The sequence below is a fragment of the Suncus etruscus genome, chromosome 10, assembly GCF_024139225.1.
Source record: "Suncus etruscus isolate mSunEtr1 chromosome 10, mSunEtr1.pri.cur, whole genome shotgun sequence".
Classification (NCBI taxonomy): domain Eukaryota; kingdom Metazoa; phylum Chordata; class Mammalia; order Eulipotyphla; family Soricidae; genus Suncus; species Suncus etruscus.
Genome location: NC_064857.1, coordinates 29,134,892 through 29,152,350, shown reverse-complemented (window position 1 = coordinate 29,152,350; position 17,459 = coordinate 29,134,892). Strand labels below are relative to the sequence as shown.

At 39.6% G+C, this 17,459-nt stretch overlaps 1 protein-coding gene across 1 annotated transcript in view; it reads left to right on the top strand.

Annotated features, from left to right (window-relative positions):
• SGK3 (serum/glucocorticoid regulated kinase family member 3) overlaps positions 1–17,459 on the top strand; it is a 96,258-nt gene that overhangs the window by 34,860 nt on the left and 43,939 nt on the right. Inside the window, 2 exon segments of the mRNA XM_049781859.1 lie at positions 2,886–2,958; positions 10,578–10,653. Of these exon segments, the coding sequence (XP_049637816.1) occupies positions 2,886–2,958; positions 10,578–10,653 (149 nt within the window).

The following is a 17,459-nucleotide window of genomic DNA, read 5'->3' as shown; positions in this document are numbered from 1 at the left end:
ACCTTTCTTGTTTTATCTCTGTCCTTATCCAGCTGAAGCAGATTGTGGATATCATTCCATTTTATCTGCAAGATTTTACTGTACATATCAAAGTAGATAAAGATACTTAAAATATTTATATGTTTTAATTTTTATTTTGATCATATTGCCTTACATATCTTTCACAGTACTATTTTAGGTACATATTAACATTGAATCAGGGGAATACCCATCACCAAATTTGTCCTCCCCCCATCTCCGTTTCCTTCCTGCAACCATATCCCCCCAACACCCCCCCCCCCAGCTGCTAGAGTAGGTGGTCCCCTCTTTGTCTAGCTTACTATTAGCGATCATATATCTGTTTGGTCCTGGTACCCTCCCTTGTTTCCCCCTCTATTTGAGAGGTGGAGCTCGATAATTCGAGTTATATGGTTTTGTTTGAAGGAAAGAAAAGCATAGAATGGAGTAAAAAATAAGAAAAAATAAAAATAAATAAAATAAAATAAATTAAATCAAATAATCTTAACATGGCGGAGTCCTTCTAGAGGCTTTTAACCTCAGTTTGAGCGAGGACATGAAAAAGGTAGTTGAAACACCATATCAATACAGAAAGAAATATCAAATTAAATATCCAGTGAGCACTACAGCAATAAAGACAAGCACCACTCAATAGTCTCGGTTCTGAAATCAAACCATGCCAGAGTACAAAAAGAGAGAGAAAGATAAAATAAGGGGCTGGAGAGATAGCATGGAGGTAAGGTATTTGCCGTTCATGCAGGAGGTCATCGGTTCGAATCCCAGCGTCCCATGTGGTCCCCCGTGCCTGCCAGGAGCAATTTCTGAGCCTGGAGCCAGGAATAACTCCTGAGCACTGCCGGGTGTGACCCAAAAACCACAAAAAAAAAAAAAAAAAAAAAAAGAAAGATAAAATAAAATAAAATTGGAGACATCAACTTTAATATCTACACCAAAATAAAGACGTCAATAAAAAAATCAATTAATAAATTTATATGTGGAAAAATGATTATTTTGTGCCTTTTTTTTTCTTCCTGCATAGGCACAGTAACTATTGGAGATATTATAGGGGGAATTCCTTTGGCCTAGGAGATACAGGATTTCTCCACCCCTGAAGTATACTGTCATGGGATTAACTATTATTAAAAAAAAAAGTTGGTTCCGGAGAGATAGCACAGTGGCGTTTGCCTTGCAAGCAGCCGATCCAGGACCAAAGGTGGTTGGTTCGAATCCCGGTGTCCCACATGGTCCCCCGTGCCTGCCAGGAGCTATTTCTGAGCAGACAGCCAGGAGTCACCCCTGAGAACCGCCGGGTGTGGCCCAAAAACCAAAAAAAAAAAAAAAAAAGTTGCCCTATAAAAACTGGTCAAAATTGTGTTTCAAAGGGCCCGGAGAGATAGCACAGTGGCGTTTGCCTTGCAAGCAGCCGGTCCCAAAGATGTCCCATATGGTCCCCCGTGCCTGCTAGGAGCTATTTCTGAGCGGACAGCCAGGAGTAACCCCTGAGCAGGGCTGGGTGTGGTCCAAAAAAAAAAACAACAAAAAAAAATTGTGTTTCAAAGTCTTTGCTCTGAGGTTCATCCCTAGGCACTGACCCTGGGGCCACTCGGGCACCAGAAATAAATCATTTTTACAAAAAATATATTTATATGTTATTGCAGGTTGATAATATTTGATTATCACATATTAAGTCAGTGTTTATGTGTCTGCTTGATAAATCTAAGTGTCTTGTAATAGATAATTTTTTATACCCAGAGGCACTAGAGTTGAGGGCCAGAAGGACCAGCCCATGATAGGAAGCTTACCATAAAGAATGTGAGCACAATTAGAGAAATAACTACCCTATCAACTACCATGGCAATGATAATGAGAGAGAGTAATAGAATGTCTGTTCAGAGGACTGGCAGGGGTGGTGGGGAAAGAGGAAGATGGAGGACATTGGTGGTGGGAAGGTTGCACTGGTGAAGGGACGTGTACATTTTATGACTGAAACCCAACTATGAACATGTTTGTAACCGCGGTGCTTAAATTAAGAAATTAATTAAAAAATAGATTTGTCCACAGATATATACTTTTTTGGGGATCACACCCAGTATCATTTTTTGTGTGTGGCCCCAAATCAAACAAATAAATTAAAAATAAATTCCATTTTATAGGTAAGAAAATGGTGGGGCCGGGCGGTGGCGCTGGAGGTAAGGTGCCTGCCTTACCTGCGCTAGCCTAGGAGACGGACCGCGGTTCGATCCCCCGGCGTCCCATATGGTCCCCCAAGAAGCCAGGAGCGACTTCTGAGCGCATAGCCAGGAGTAACCCCTGAGCGTTACCGGGTGTGGCCCAAAAACCAAAAAAAAAAAAAAAAAAAAAAAAGAAAATGGTGGCACAGATATATAAATATTGTACATTTGATCACGATATATTTACAAGAATGTCCTAAGGATTTTCTATTTTGTTTGTTTGCTTTGGGGCCATACCCAGAGGTGCTCAGATGTTATTCTTCCCTCTGTGCTCCTGGTGGTTTTCTGAGGACTATATAGGATGTTGGGGATAGAACCTAAGTCGCTGTGTGCAAGGCAAGTGCCCTATCTGCTATGCTATGCCTCTTGCCTTAACATGTCTTTTTTTTTTCCTTTTTCTATTATTTATTGTTTTGTTTTTGAGCCACACCTGGAGGCGGTCAGGGGGTTACTCCTGGCAGGCTCAGGAGAACATATGGGATACCAGAGATTGAACCTGGGTTGGATATGTATAAGACAAACCCCACCTGCTGTGCTATCTTCTGCCCCCCCCAATAAGCTTTAAGGATTTTCTTAGATATCTAATTTTATTTTGTTTGATGTTTGTATTACTAGAAGATTTATAAAACTAAGTCACTATTACTTTTTAAATTTTAGTTGAAGAAACAGTTTCCTGCTATGGCCCCTAAGATTCCAGCAAAGAGGATATTTGGTGATAATTTTGATCCAGGTAAGCAATAACTATAGGATAGTTGGGTTTGAAGTAATTCTTTTTTTTTGCTTGTTTGTTTTTGTTTTTGGGTCACACCTGGTGGCACTCAGGGGTTACTCCTGACTTCTGTGTTCAGGAATCGCTCTTGGCAGGCATGGAGAAACCATATGAGATGCTGGGAATCGAACTGGTCCCCCCCAGATCGGCTATGTGCAAGGCAAATGCACTGCCGCTGTGCTATCTCTCCGCCCCCTGAAGTAATGGTTAAGGAATTTGTTGCACTGTATAGTAATGCAAACTTAAACTAATTGTTTTTGTTTAGCTAACATGGTTACAATAGTGTTGACATTTATAGTTTTGATGTACAAAGCTACTGCATCTTTACCACCACTCAAGTGCTCCACAACCCTCTTTCATTGCCTGTATATTACTTCTAGTCCACTTCCTTTCCCACTGCTCAATAATCTGTTTTGTAATCTAAGGCCAATAGTTTAGTACTGTATATTCATTCCTTGTTTTGTTTTTGTTTTTTCTTTTTAATTTTTAATTTTTTCTTTATTACTGTCTTTATACAATTTGATGATTGTAGTTGGGTTTCACTCATATAAAGAACACTACCCCTTCACCAGTACGACATTCCCATCACCAATGCCCCAAATATCCCACCTCCCTATTCCCCCTCTCCCCCCCCCCCCCCCGCCTGTATTTGAGACAGGCTTTCTACTTCCCTCATTCATTCACATTGTTATGTTAGTTGTCAGTATAGTTATTTCTCTAACTGCACTCACCACTCTTTGTGGTAAGCTTCATATCGTGAGCTGGACCTTTTTTTTTTTCTCATTTTGTTTCTATATACTGCAGATGAGTGAGATCATTTGGTATTGTCCTTGTGTCTTATTTCACTTAATTTGAAACCCTTTAGTCCCAGGCCAGTTGCAGTGAATGATTTCATCTGGGATGACTTCATAAGGGATGCAGTTGCATGACTTCATCTTTTCTCAAGGCTGTGTAGTATTCTATTGTGTTTCCATCACAGCTTCTGTGTTTGTTCATCTTTTGCTGAACATTTGGGTTGTTTATGTATGTTGGCTCTTTTTCCTAAGTTCAGGAAGATATGTATGTACCAATCAAGATATTTATTTATTTATTTATTTTTGGGCCACACCCGGCGGTGCTCAGGGGTTACTCCTGGCTGGCTGCTCAGAAATAGCTCCTGGCAGGCAAGGGGGACCATATGGGACACCGGGATTCGAACCAACCACCTTTGGTCCTGGATCGGCTGCTTGCAAGGCAAATGCCGCTGTGCTATCTCTCCGGACCCCAATTACATCTTAATTTTTCAGTTTTAGTGCATGATGGGAATCACACCCCATTGTGGTGCTTACACACACCTGCTGTTGTGTGGATTTGTGTTCAGAAATTGATTGTGGTATATCCACAGACAGACAGCAGGCAGCAGATAAGGCAGAGCTTCCAGGATAACACTTAACACAAGCGGGGGCACTGATGGGTTTGAAGTTAGAACCAGATGCTTGAAATACAGGCATTATCATTATATTGTAGTATTCCTCTGAATTCTTTATTTCTTGTTTTAGTAATAATAATAATTGTTATTATTTGGCTCATAAACTTCTTTTACCTTTATTTTCATTCATGAAAAAAGTACTTAGCAAAGCTAACCCACTTTCCCAAGTTATAGTTAATATGTGGCAGAATTAATTAGATTCTAATTAAAAAAAAAACCCAGGTTTTTGTCTCTAAATACACCCTCCTTTTTTTTTTTTTTTTTTATTTCTCAGGCCACACCCATTTGATGCTCAGGGGTTACTTCTGGCTAAGCGCTCAGAAATCGCCCCTGACTTGGGGGGACCATATGGGATGCCGGGGGATCGAACTGCGGTCCTTCCTTGGCTAGCGTTTGCAAGGCAGACACCTTACCTCTAGCACCACCTCGCCGGCCCCTAAAGTTCTGTTTTATTTTATTTATTTATTTTTTTATTTTTTTGGTTTTTGGGTCACACCCGGCGATGCTCAGGGGTTACTCCTGGCTGTCTGCTCAGAAATAGCTCCTGGCAGGCAAGGGGGACCATATGGGACACTGAGATTCGAACCAACCACCTTAGGTCCTGGATCGGCTGCTTGCAAGGCAAACACTGCTGTGCTATCTCTCTGGGCCATGTTTTATTTTATTTATTTATTTTTAAAATACATCCTTCTTAATCCTTTACTTTTCATCAACTGCATGGTGCCTTTTATTTCTATTTTAAATTTCTTATTTGGGACACTAACAAAACCCCTTGTTTTAAGTTGTAGTTGACTAAAGGATCTGGGGGCCAGAGAGATAGCATGGAGGTAAGGCGTTTGCCTTGCAATCAGAAGGTCGTCGGTTCAAATCCTGGCATCCCATATGGTCCCCTGAGCCTGCCAGGAGCAAATTCTGAGCATAGAGCCAGGAGTAACCCCTGAGCGCTGCTGGGTGTGACTCAAAAGCAAAAAGAAACAAACAAAAAAGACTAAAGGTTCTCAAAAGCAGCAGAAGAGAGAGCCAGAGGAACAGTGTATAGGTATGAAATTTGCTACAAATAGTAAGGAGTGCAATTAGGGCAGAGAAGGGACCCTTATGACAGTGATAGAAATGATAATTCTGGACAAGAACTGAGTATTAAAAGGAGGTAAAGAGGGGCCGGGCGGTGGCGCAAGAGGTAAGGTGCCTGCCTTGCCTGCGCTAGCCTTGGACGGACCACAGTTCGATCCCCCGGCGTCCCATATGGTCCCCCAAGCCAGGAGCAACTTCTGAGCGCATAGCCAGGAGTAACCCCTGAGCGTTACCGGGTGTGGCCCAAAAACCAAAAAAAAAAAAAAGGAGGTAAAGTGATATCCCTTCAGTAATAATACTGAAAACTACAGTGTATAAAAGGAGAGAGAGAGAGAAAACATGGGGGGCAGGAGGAAAACTGGGGTCATTGGTGGTGGAAATGTGAACTGTGAAGGTTATTGTATATTGTATGACTGAGATTGAATTATGAACAACTTTGTAAATGTATCTTTTGGTGAGTCAATTAAATTATTTATTAATAAAAGATAGAAGGATCCCCATGCCATAGAGATGGTTCATTAGGCTGAACAATGCTTTACATGTAGGAGGCCTAGATTTGATTTCTAATGATACTCAACCCCTAGCATGTTCTGGAGAGATCTCCAAACACAGAACTAGAAGTACCCTCCTGGGCACTGTTGGGTGTGACTGCAGATTTTAAATATTTTTCAGTAACAATATTAATACTAAATCCCAATATCCCCCTAGATTAGAATTCATTCATCATTTTCTCCCTATAATATCAGAGACTTTCTCCTTTAGGTGAAATGACAGAGAAATTGGTGTAGGTTCATTGAATCCTTATTCTGGAGATTAAAGTTTTAGCTATTCTTCAATAAGCATTAGTGTTAATGCCTTCTTTAGATAGTCCATTGAAACTTCTTTAAGGGCTTACTCAACAGTATTGGAGCATAGGAACCCAAAAGTTCACAGGAGATCATGGGTTGGCAGGGTTTGAACTCAGGGCCTGAGTGTGAAGCCTGCCCTTCAGTCCTTTGAATTAGCTCCCTATTCTCTGTTGAAATTCATTTTGGTTTACAACATATGTTCACATTAAATTCTTCATTGTAGAATATAATGTGTACCTCCAGCAATAATTCTTAAAAATGTAATTTTTATAAATTCTTGAAACCTGTTTGATAATATTAGGTATGCATTTTACTCTTAGCTAGATTTTAAAAATGTTTTAGGGGCTGGGGAGGTGGCGCTAGAGGTAAGGTGTCTGCCTTGTAAGCGCTAGCCAAGGAAGGACTGCGGTTCAATCCCCTGGAGTCCCATATGGTCCCCCAAGCCAGGGGCGATTTCTGAGCGCATAGCCAGGAGTAACCCCTGAGCGTCAAATGGGTGTGGCCCAAAAACAAAACAAAAAAAATGTTTTAGATATTTGCCTGTTTAATGTTGATTTGAAGATTGAGCTTGGAATTGTATCTAACTTTTGACTACTAATGAATTTCTAGTTTTAATAGTGACCTCTTTTTCTTATATTGAGCTTGTCACAGGATCTTCAAAACTGATTAACCATAGTATTAGTAATTAAACACAAAGTCTAGTAGCATGAAGAAATAAAATTGTCTTTTACAAATGATTTTTCAGTATAAAATACACCTTCAGGAAGTATCCTGAATAACGATTTAATTCTAGTTCTTTAAATATACCAGATGTAGTCATTACAGATGTAGTCATTTTTTTTTTTGTGGCAGTGGTGGGATAGTAAGTCATATTTAATTCTCCCTACTATGTAGTTTATTAATACCAATTTCTAAAATGTAATTTTTTCCCTTGTCTTCACCTGCTGTGCCATATCATATTATATTGTGTTTGGGCTAAAATATAATTTTTTTGTTTTTGGCCCGGGGTTAGGTGCTCAGGGATCTCCAGCCTCTGTATGAGGGGACCACATCTGGCAGGGCTTGGAAAAACATAGAAGGATTCTGGGGAATCAAACCTGGGTCAGTTGTTTTTTCTCTTTGGCAGGCAAATGTGTTTTGGGATGGGGGTGTAGAGCTTTTTGGATGTTATTTAACCTGGTGTATGGTTGGTTACACTGGCCAAGCAGAACAATGCCAGGTCTACCAGTGCTTGGCAACAGGCACTGGGGGGAGCCATTGAGGTGCTGGAGCTCACACTCAAAAGTCTCACGCTTTCAAGACAGTACTGTAGATCCCCTTGAGCTGTCTCCATGGTCCTTTCAAGTATTTGGGGTTTTATATTTTTTCATTTTTTGCTTTGGTTTGGGAGCCACAGCCAGTGATATTTGGCTTATTCATGGTACTGTGCTCAGGGGTCACTCCTGACAAGACTCAGCAGACTTTACAGTGCTAGGGATTGAACCTGGGTCAGCTAAATGCAAGGCTGCTGTGTTCTTTCCCGCCACAGTAGTTTTTAATGTAAAGCTCACCTATCCTTTCTGGTAGCAGAACATTTTATGAATGTTCTGAAAAATCTGGAATTTTTTAGGAAATTCACTGTTGAGGCCTGGAGAGATGGTTCAAAGTTCATTCCCCCCACCCCCAAAGAAGCTCAGTATTAAACAACAGCAAAAAAAAAAAAAAAAAAGCTGCTTTTGGATCAAGGGGATCAGATCTAATTATATTTATTCCTTTGTAGTCAGACCTTTTATTTAAGAATTGCTGGGGCCAAAGAGGTAGCATGGAGTAAGGTGTTTGCTTTTCATGCGGAAGGATGGTGGTTCGAATCCCAGCATCCCATATGGTCTCCCGAGCCTGCCAGGAACGATTCTGAGCATAAAGCCAGAAATGACCCTTGAGCACTGCCGGATGTGACCCAAAACCAAAAAAAAAAAAGAAAAAAAAAAGATTTGCTTATAAACCTACACAGCTAGACATAGCCCATGATTTTGGTGACAAACACATGAAAATTTTTAATGGATAGAAATCATCTTACTTAACTAAAACTCAACTTGAATGTTGTTCTTAGGTTTTTATTTAGATGATCATTTTTGAGCCACTTTCTCAAATATCCTATTTCTTCAATTTGGTGAATTTTTTTTTAAATATAATTTTTATTTTGATCATCGTGGCTTACATATTGTTGACAATATTATTTTAGGTACATATTTACATAAAATCAAGGGGGATTCCCATCTCCAGATTGTCTTCCCTATACCTCCATTTTTTGTCCTCCCTCCCATTTCCTCTTCCCTCACCCCCAGGGTGGCTAGAATATGTGGTCCCCTCTGTATCTGACCTACTACTTAGTAGTCTTGCACCTGTTTGGTCTTGATGTCTCCCTTATTTCCCCCTCTAACTGGAGGCAGGACTAGCTAGTTCAAGATGCATGGTTTTGTTTGAAAAAGAGAAAAGTAATAAGCTGGGGTAAGAGTCTAATACGCCGAAAATGGGCGGAATCCTTCTAGGGTTGGTGAATATTTTTTAAGAACAAGAGTTTTGGATCTCGAGAGTTCAGTGATGGAGTGAGTATGTGTTTGGAGTCTAGGGTTCAAGCCCAACTTTGTACGGTCTCTTAAGCATTGCCAGGAAAAACTTTCAACCACCAAACTAGAGAAGTTCTTGAACACCAGATATAGCCCAGAAAGCAAACCATTATAGAAGCTAGAAAAATAGTTCAGATGATAGATGAGACACTTATCTTGCATGCAGCAGGCTCTGATTCAGTCCATAACATCACTTATGGTCCCCCAAGAATGGCCAGGAGTAATCCCTGAGTACAGCTGGGTGTGACTCAAAATCTAAAACTTAAAACACACACACACACATACACACAGAAAAGAACTAGTGTATTGGGGGGGGGGGGAGTTGTGCCATACCTGGTGACATTCAGAGGTTACTTCTGGCTCTGACTCAGAAATTACTCTTGGCAGGCTCAGGGTACCATCTGGGATGCTGGGGATCGAACTCAGATTGCCGTTGTGCATGGCAAATGCCCTACCTGTTGTGCTGTCCCACAGGGTTTTTTGATACCATAACAATGAATGATAAAAATAAAATTCAGAGGCCACAGCGATAACACAGCAGGGAGGGCATTTGCCTTGCATGCGGCTAGCTAGGTTTCATCCCTGGCATCACATACGGTCTCCCAACCCTGTCAGGAGTATTTTCTGAGTGCAGAGCCAGGAGTAACCCCTGAGCATTGCATGGCATGGCCCCAAAACAAAAACAAAAGAATTAAGAGATTATATGCTTATAGCAGGCATTCTGTAAACGTACATGAATTATTTAATCTTGGTAATAGCATAATGGGGTATTAATATTGTCATAATCCTCATTCACAAGTAAGAATTTAAGTCTTGGAATAGTTCAGAGTTAGGTAGTAAGTTGCAGAGACAAATTATATGAATAATTTTCTAATTAAAAAATCTTTCTGTTTAACCTTTATCACTAGGTATTATGCATGATTTTATGAACACAGTAGTTACTCGTTAGAAAAAATAGTCTAGGGCCTGGAGAGATACCACAGCGGCGTTTGCCTTGCAAGCAGCCGATCCAGGACCAAAGGTGGTTGGTTCGAATCCCGGTGTCCCATATGGTCCCCCGTGCCTGCCAGGAGCTATTTCTGAGCAGACAGCCAGGAGTAACCCCTGAGCACTGCCGGGTGTGGCCCAAAAACCAAAAAAAAAAAAAAAAAAATAGTCTGATGTATTTTTATTCTAATCTGAAGATATTTTCATTAAATTAGTTTAATGTAAATCTAATGTAGATTTACTGAAATACAAGTCTTCATTGTAATTTTATTATAGGGGCCATACTCAGTGGTAATGTCAATATTCAGTAGTATGACCTGGCAAAGTTCAAGGACTACCACTTGTACATCTGGTGGTACTGGAGGGACATGCAATGCAAACGTTTAAAATCTGGACTTTCACATATTACTTTCCATCCTATTTTTATTTTTAATTTTTGTACTTATGGAATAAAGCTAGGTTATTTCTAAGTATTCCTTGTATATTAAGAAATAGCTTCTTGCTCAAATATACTTTTTTGTCTATTCTTATACAACTGTATTCATGATAGTTACATAGTCTGACCTAAATAATCCTAATAGTTTATATCTCTTTTAACAGATTTTATTAAGCAGAGAAGAGCAGGATTGAATGAATTCATTCAGAACTTAGTTAGGCATCCAGAGCTTTACAACCAGTAAGTAACTTTTATTGTGTTCTAAAAAGTTTCTGAAGCAAACCAAACCAATTAATTGTGATAGAAATTTTAAGCTTTTAATTTTTTAATCATAAGTGCAAGGGTATAGTTATTTTATATTGTATTTTTATTCTGTTAACTAAAGTTAAATTAATTTTGCTAGTAAAATTAAATATTTTTCTAATTAAAGGTATATTTTCATAATTTCAAAATACATTATTAATTACCTCCTCTGTGCATTAGACAGCTAAAGAGAAATGAGTGTCATTCCTGTTTTTCTGAAGCAAAGAGATAAGAATATTTATAATAAAGGTACTAGAAAAGAGAGAAATGTGTCAGATCTTCTTGAGGAAATCAGGGAACATCTGGTATTTAAAAAATAAGCACTGTTCAATGACCAACACCACCAACTACAGAAGACAGATTAAAATGACACTGAGGGAACAGAACTTCTAGAACCACAAAGAAAGACTTCATCATAATTTCCACTCCTTGACCTGTGCAGATATTGAGATCTCTAGATACAGAGGTCTGATTTTATCACCTAGGGATGGAACAGAAGTCTTCCATACACCACAAAAGAACCAAGGGGAAAGTAAATGAACATGAGAGGAGTCTATAATTAATCCCATTACAGTATACTTCAAGGGTGGAGAAACTCTGTATCTCTTAGGCCAAGGGAATTCCTGTTCGAAAACCCCAATGCTTACTGTGCCTATGCAGGAGGGAAAAAAAAAGACAAAAAGCACAAAATAATCTTTTTTTTTTATCTAGTTTTTGTCGATTTCTTTGATTTGCTGTGGATATTGAACTTGTTTTCCCCATTTTTATTTATTTATTGATTTTCTTTCTTCCATTTTGTGTGCTCTATCATGCTTTTTTATTTCAAGAACATGGCTATTATGTGGTGCCTATCTTGATTGCTATAGTGCTCATTAGATATTTTGATACTTCTTTTTATACTGTTGTGGTGTTTTGCCTTCTTTTTCCCCTTCGTCTCTCAAACTGAGGATGAGAGCCTCTAACAGGGGTCCTCAAACTTTTTAAACAGGGGGCCAGTTCACTGTCCCTCAGACCATTGGAGGGTCTGACTATAGTAAAAATAAAACTTATGAACGAATTCTTATGCACACTGCATGTATCTTATTTTGCAATGAAGAAACAAAACAGATACAAATACAATATGTGGCCCGCGGGCCATAGTTTGAGGACCACTGCGACTCTGCCCATTTTTGGCGTATTTGATTTTTACCCCATTTTATTGCTTTTCTCTTCTTCAAACAAAACCACATAACTTTAACAGATATCTAGTCCCCCTTCCCAAATAGAGGGGGAAATAATGGAGGGTACCAAGACCAAACAGTTGTATGATCACTAAGTAGTAAGCTAGACATAGAGGGGACCGCTCATTCTAGCAGCCTGGGGTTTGAGAGTGGGGGATATGGGAGGCAGGATGGGAACAGGGGTGGAGGGAGGACAATTTGGTGATGGGAATTTCCCTGATTCAATGGTAATATGTACCTAAAATATTACTGTGAAAGATATGTAAGCCACTATGATTAAAATGAAAATTATATTAAAAAATAAGCACTGTTCAAGAAAAAAGAATAGGGAGGATAGGCCATGCCATGAGAGCCTATATGTAATAGAAACTAAAACTTTAAGGGTCACTGTTTTCTAGTAGCTGGAGCCTAGTCTTTGAAAAGGAGATAGGGGTTAAGAATGTACCAAGGGGGTGCCACATGTGGCACCACTTATTGTTTTATTGGGCCATTGTTGCATACATACATACACCCTAACACACACATTGTTACACACACACACATATACAAACATACACACCCTACCCACCACACATTGCAATCTATCCATCTCAGCACAGATTACACACATTTACGCACATTCAAGGCTCTGCAACATGTGGTACCACTTCCTGTTCCATGGGGGCATTGTATTTATAAGAGCATGTAGGTATTAACATTGTTTTGGCCCTCTCCTTGCATAGCTCTGGAAAGGGGTGTCTTGCTCCTAGTGGTGCACTCCTAGACAGTGTTGGGTGTCAAGCCCACGGCTCTCTTATAAAGCGTATACTTCAGCCTTTGAGTCATATCCTTGTTCTTCATTTTTTAGGCTTAGGTTATTTGTCATAATTATTGTAATTTACAATTGATAAGTTTCACTTAACAATGTCTCTAAGAGGAAACAGTTAACACTTAACTGTGCTCTCAGAGGAAAGAGATAAGATAAAACAACTGGGCAATTCTCTGCACTTCACCTCTGTGTGTATATATAGATTGCTTTATAGCAAGTGAGCAGACTTGGCACACTTAAGAATGATCTTGACTAATTTTCTGATCTTGAATCAGATAATGCAGTACTTTTAGTTTCTGTTAGAAAAGCAAGGCTTAACATTTTATAGTTCTTTACAGAATACTTGTATCATGCTGAGTAGGTTCTCTAACCTTTTGAAACTTTTTGTGTGTGTCCTATTATAAGAGGGTGCCCAGGGTCCCAGGGCCACTCCATGCAATGCCCAGGCTCAAACGCAGGTTTTCAAACCTGCACAATATAAGCTCTGTCTATTGAACACATACCTGGCTCTCACTTTTCCTTTTTAACTTTAGGGTTTTTTTTTGTTTTTTGTTCTTTTGTTTGTTTTGGGGCCACTCCCAACAGTCCTCAGAGCTTATTTTGACTGTGCTTAGAAATAACTTTAGGAGTGGTTCAGAAGACCATCTGAGGTGTCAGGGATCAAACCTCAGTCAGCAGCATGCAAGGCAGATACCCTGCCCACTGTACAATTTCTCAGTTTCCTTGTTAATTTTCTTAGTTTACTTTACCTCAATCAGTGAAATGCTAATACATCCTCTGACAAAGATCTTTTGCCCTCCGCTAGGAATTTCCTCACCATTCACCTTTAGCACTAGGAGCACAGGTTGTCTGCTAGCTCAGGGATTAGCCTGCTCTTTTGTTGAGGGCCAGGCAATTGGGGAGGGCGCTTGAACTTAGAGCTTCTCTGGTCAGCACATTCCATAGCAGAGAGTCTGCTGTTGTTATATGTCTCTTAGTATAATAATGTTTGAGACCTTAAGCCTTTCCCCTAAGACAAATTTATTATCTCCATCTTAGCACTATCCTAACATCTAATTTTTGTTTTACGTACCAGAGATCACTTCAGACTGAGATTTTACTGGCTAGTTTCAAATGTAATACTAAGTGTACATTTGAACTTCTCTCCTTTGACAGAATGTTTCCTGGAGCAAGTACAGGTTAAATGGTAGTGATGGTGATTATTGGCTTCTGTGTTTGTTTTGTTTTGTTTTGTTTTATTTGGGCCACACCCGGCGGTGCTCAGGGGTTACTCCTGGCTGTCTGCTCAGAAATAGCTCCTGGCAGGCACGGGGGACCATATCGAACCAACCACCTTCGGTGTCCTGGATTGGCTGCTTGCAAGGCAAACGCCGCTGTGCTATCTCTCCGAGCCCTGTTTTTTGTTTTTTTTTTAATGTATTTTTGTTGGTGGGTTTTGTTGTTTTGGATGAGGGAACACCCAGTGGTACTCCCGGATGCCAGGGATCAAGATCAGCGCCATCCCCACTCCTAGTGATTTGTACAGTGATAATCAGAACCTCTGACACTGTGTAACTTTAGACATTCACGTTGAGCCAGAAGCATAGTATGATTTATTTTTGGGGGGTTTTGGGTCACACCTAGCTGTGCTCAGGTCTTACTCCTTGCTCTGCACTCAGGGATCACTCCTTACAGTGTTGCTGGTTACAGGTACTGGGGATCAATCAAACCTGGGTTGGACATGTGCCAGGCAAATACCCTACCTGCTTTGTTATGTTATTGTTCTGACCCAAAATAATTTTTAAATGTTTTATAATCCTACTGTCCAATTATAAACCAATTATAAATTAAAATTTTTTTTTCAGAATATATGTGTCTTTACTAGAGTAGAAAAAATGTAGCTCTTCCTCTGTTCTGGTTCTCATTTATTAATGAAAATTTGTTCGTTTTCATATACTTTATTTCGAATTAAACTGTAAAAAATAGTACAAGTATAAGAGAACAAGAAGTCAGGCTAGGGGCCAGAGATATAGCATGGAGGTAGTGTGTTTGCTTTGCTTTACATGCAGAAGGACGGTTCAAATCCCAGCATCCCATATGGTCCCCCGAGCCTGCCAGGAGCAATTTCTGAGCATAGAGCCAGGAGTAATGAGTGCTGCTGGGTGTGACCCAAACACCAAAAACCAAAAAAAAAAAAAAAAAAAAAAAAAAGTCAGGCCCAACGGCAATCATATTGAACACCTATGTTATGTCTATTGTTGATAGGCAAACACACTTGAAATAGAAAAACTGGAATAAAATGTTGATATTTCTCTGACCTTGATAGAAAGGATTTTCTAATCATTAACAGTAAAGGGTAAAAGGTAAAGCAGCGACAAATTTGATTAATAAAAAGTTTAAATTCTAAAATCACTAGTAAATACCCAAAATAGGAAAAAAAGTTTTCCATAATAAAGATAACAAATATATGTTTAAGATAGAAAGAGCTCTGTTAGCATTCATGCAAATAACTCATAGCTAAGATATTAATGATTTACAAAAGAAGGAATGTAAATGGCTGGTTAAAGTGTGAAAGAGAAACAGTGTTTAAGAATCTGATTTTGAGCTTCAGTGTTAGGGGTTTTGAGTACAGTGTTAGTGTCTCACATGCAGACAATTCAGGCTTGATCCCTGGTACCACATATGATCTCTTGCACCCTGCCAGGAGTAATCTTGAACTGAGAGAGAGACACACACACACAGACAGACACACATACACACACACACACACACACACAAAATCTTGAATTTAGAGAGAGACAGACAGACACACACATCTATTTTAAGAATTTAAAATATGAGGCCGGAGAGATAGTATGGAGGTAAGGCATTTGCCGTGCATGCAGAAGGACAGTGGTTTGGATCTTGGCATCCCATATGGTCCCCTGAATCTGCCAGGAGCGATTTCTGAGCATAGAGCCAGGAGTAACGTCTGAGAGCTGCTGGGTCTGACCCAAAACCAAAAAAAAAAAAAAAAAGGAATTTAAAATATATTCTTTTCAAAAATGTTTTAAAGTTAATACTTAGGGGCCGGAGAGATAGCATGGAGGTAAGGCATTTGCCTTTCATACAGAGGGTCATTGGTTCGAATGCCGGCATCCCATATGGTCCCCGTAGCCTGCCAGAAGTAATTTCTGAGCATAGAGCCAGGAGTAACCCCTGAGCGCTGTTGGGTGTGACCCAGAAACCAAAAAAAAAAAAAAAAAATACATAAAGGAGCACAAATCAGGATTTTACCATTTAATAAAGTAGGAGACCATGAATATGTTTGACTTGCCACCTACAGGATAGGAATGTAATATTACTTGAACCAATGAAAGTCCTCTTCTCTGCCTTGCATTATCCCTTCCTTCTCTTTACCTCAGAAATCACTATTGGGTTTTAACATAAATACATATGGCCTGTTTTTAAACTTTATATAAATGAAGCCATACAATAGATATTCTGTCTATCTTATTTTCAGTAGTTGTTCTGTATTGCTGTAGAAGCTAATTTTCATTGCTGCATGAATTCTTGTGCGATCATGTTTTTTCATTGGGTATATGTATATATATAAACATAGGGTATATATTTATATTCCACAATTCCAAAGATATTTATATTATATATGGTAACTCTATTTAACTTTGAGTAATTACCAAACTATTTTCCATAATGACTATACCATTTTATGTTCCTGCCACCTTCCCTAATATAAATTGTTTTTCATCTTTTTGAATTTTTAAATGAATGTTTATTATTTGTATTTAGTTATTCAAAAACCTTGGACAATCCTGATCTTTGAAAAAATATAGCTGGGCCTAAAGATTACTGTGCTAAATTAGAAAGGCAATGTCCATATGTTCACACTTACTGTCAAATCTTAGACAGATTTTCTCTCTCTCCTTCCTTCCCTCCCTCCCTCTCTCCTTCCCTCCCTCCCTCCCTCTCCCTCTCTCCCTCTCTACCTCTCCCTCCCACTCTCCCTTGCTCCCTCTCTCCCTCTCTCTCTCCATGCCTCCCTCTCTTCTCTCTCCCTCCCTCTTCCCCCCCCCCTCCCTCCCCCCCCTCACATTGGTAGTTGCCAGAAACAGGTTGCTGGTATGTGTAGGAAATAGGTAAAATGAGTGAAGGTAGATGGAAGAAGATCCAGTTATAAATAAATCATGAAGTTCAAAAAAATAAATAAATCATGAAGTTTATGGGTCCGGAGCAATAGCACAGTGGTATGGCATTTGCCTTGCACACAGCCAATCTAGGATGGACTTTGGTTTGATCCCCCTGGAATCCCATATGGTCCCCCAAGCCAGGAGCAATTTTGAGCACTTAGCCAGGAGTAACCTCTCATCACTGGGTGTGGCCCAAAAAGCAACAACAATGAAATAAATCATGAAGTTCATGCAGCATAACTATTTAATACTCTTGCAAGCAGCCGATCCAGGACCAAAGGTGGTTGGTTCGAATCCGGGTGTCACATATGGTCCCCCGTGCCTGCCAGGAGCTATTTCTGAGCAGACAGCCAGGAGTAACCCATGAGCACCACCGGGTGTGGCCCAAAAACCAAAAAAAAAAAAAAAAACTATTTAATACTGCATTACATAGTTGAAAGTTGCTAAGAGAATAAATATTAAAAACTCTACAAAGAAAATTGTAGTTATGTATAATGAATGTTAACTTAGTGAGGTGAATCTTACATTATTGGGAAAGAACATATTGCT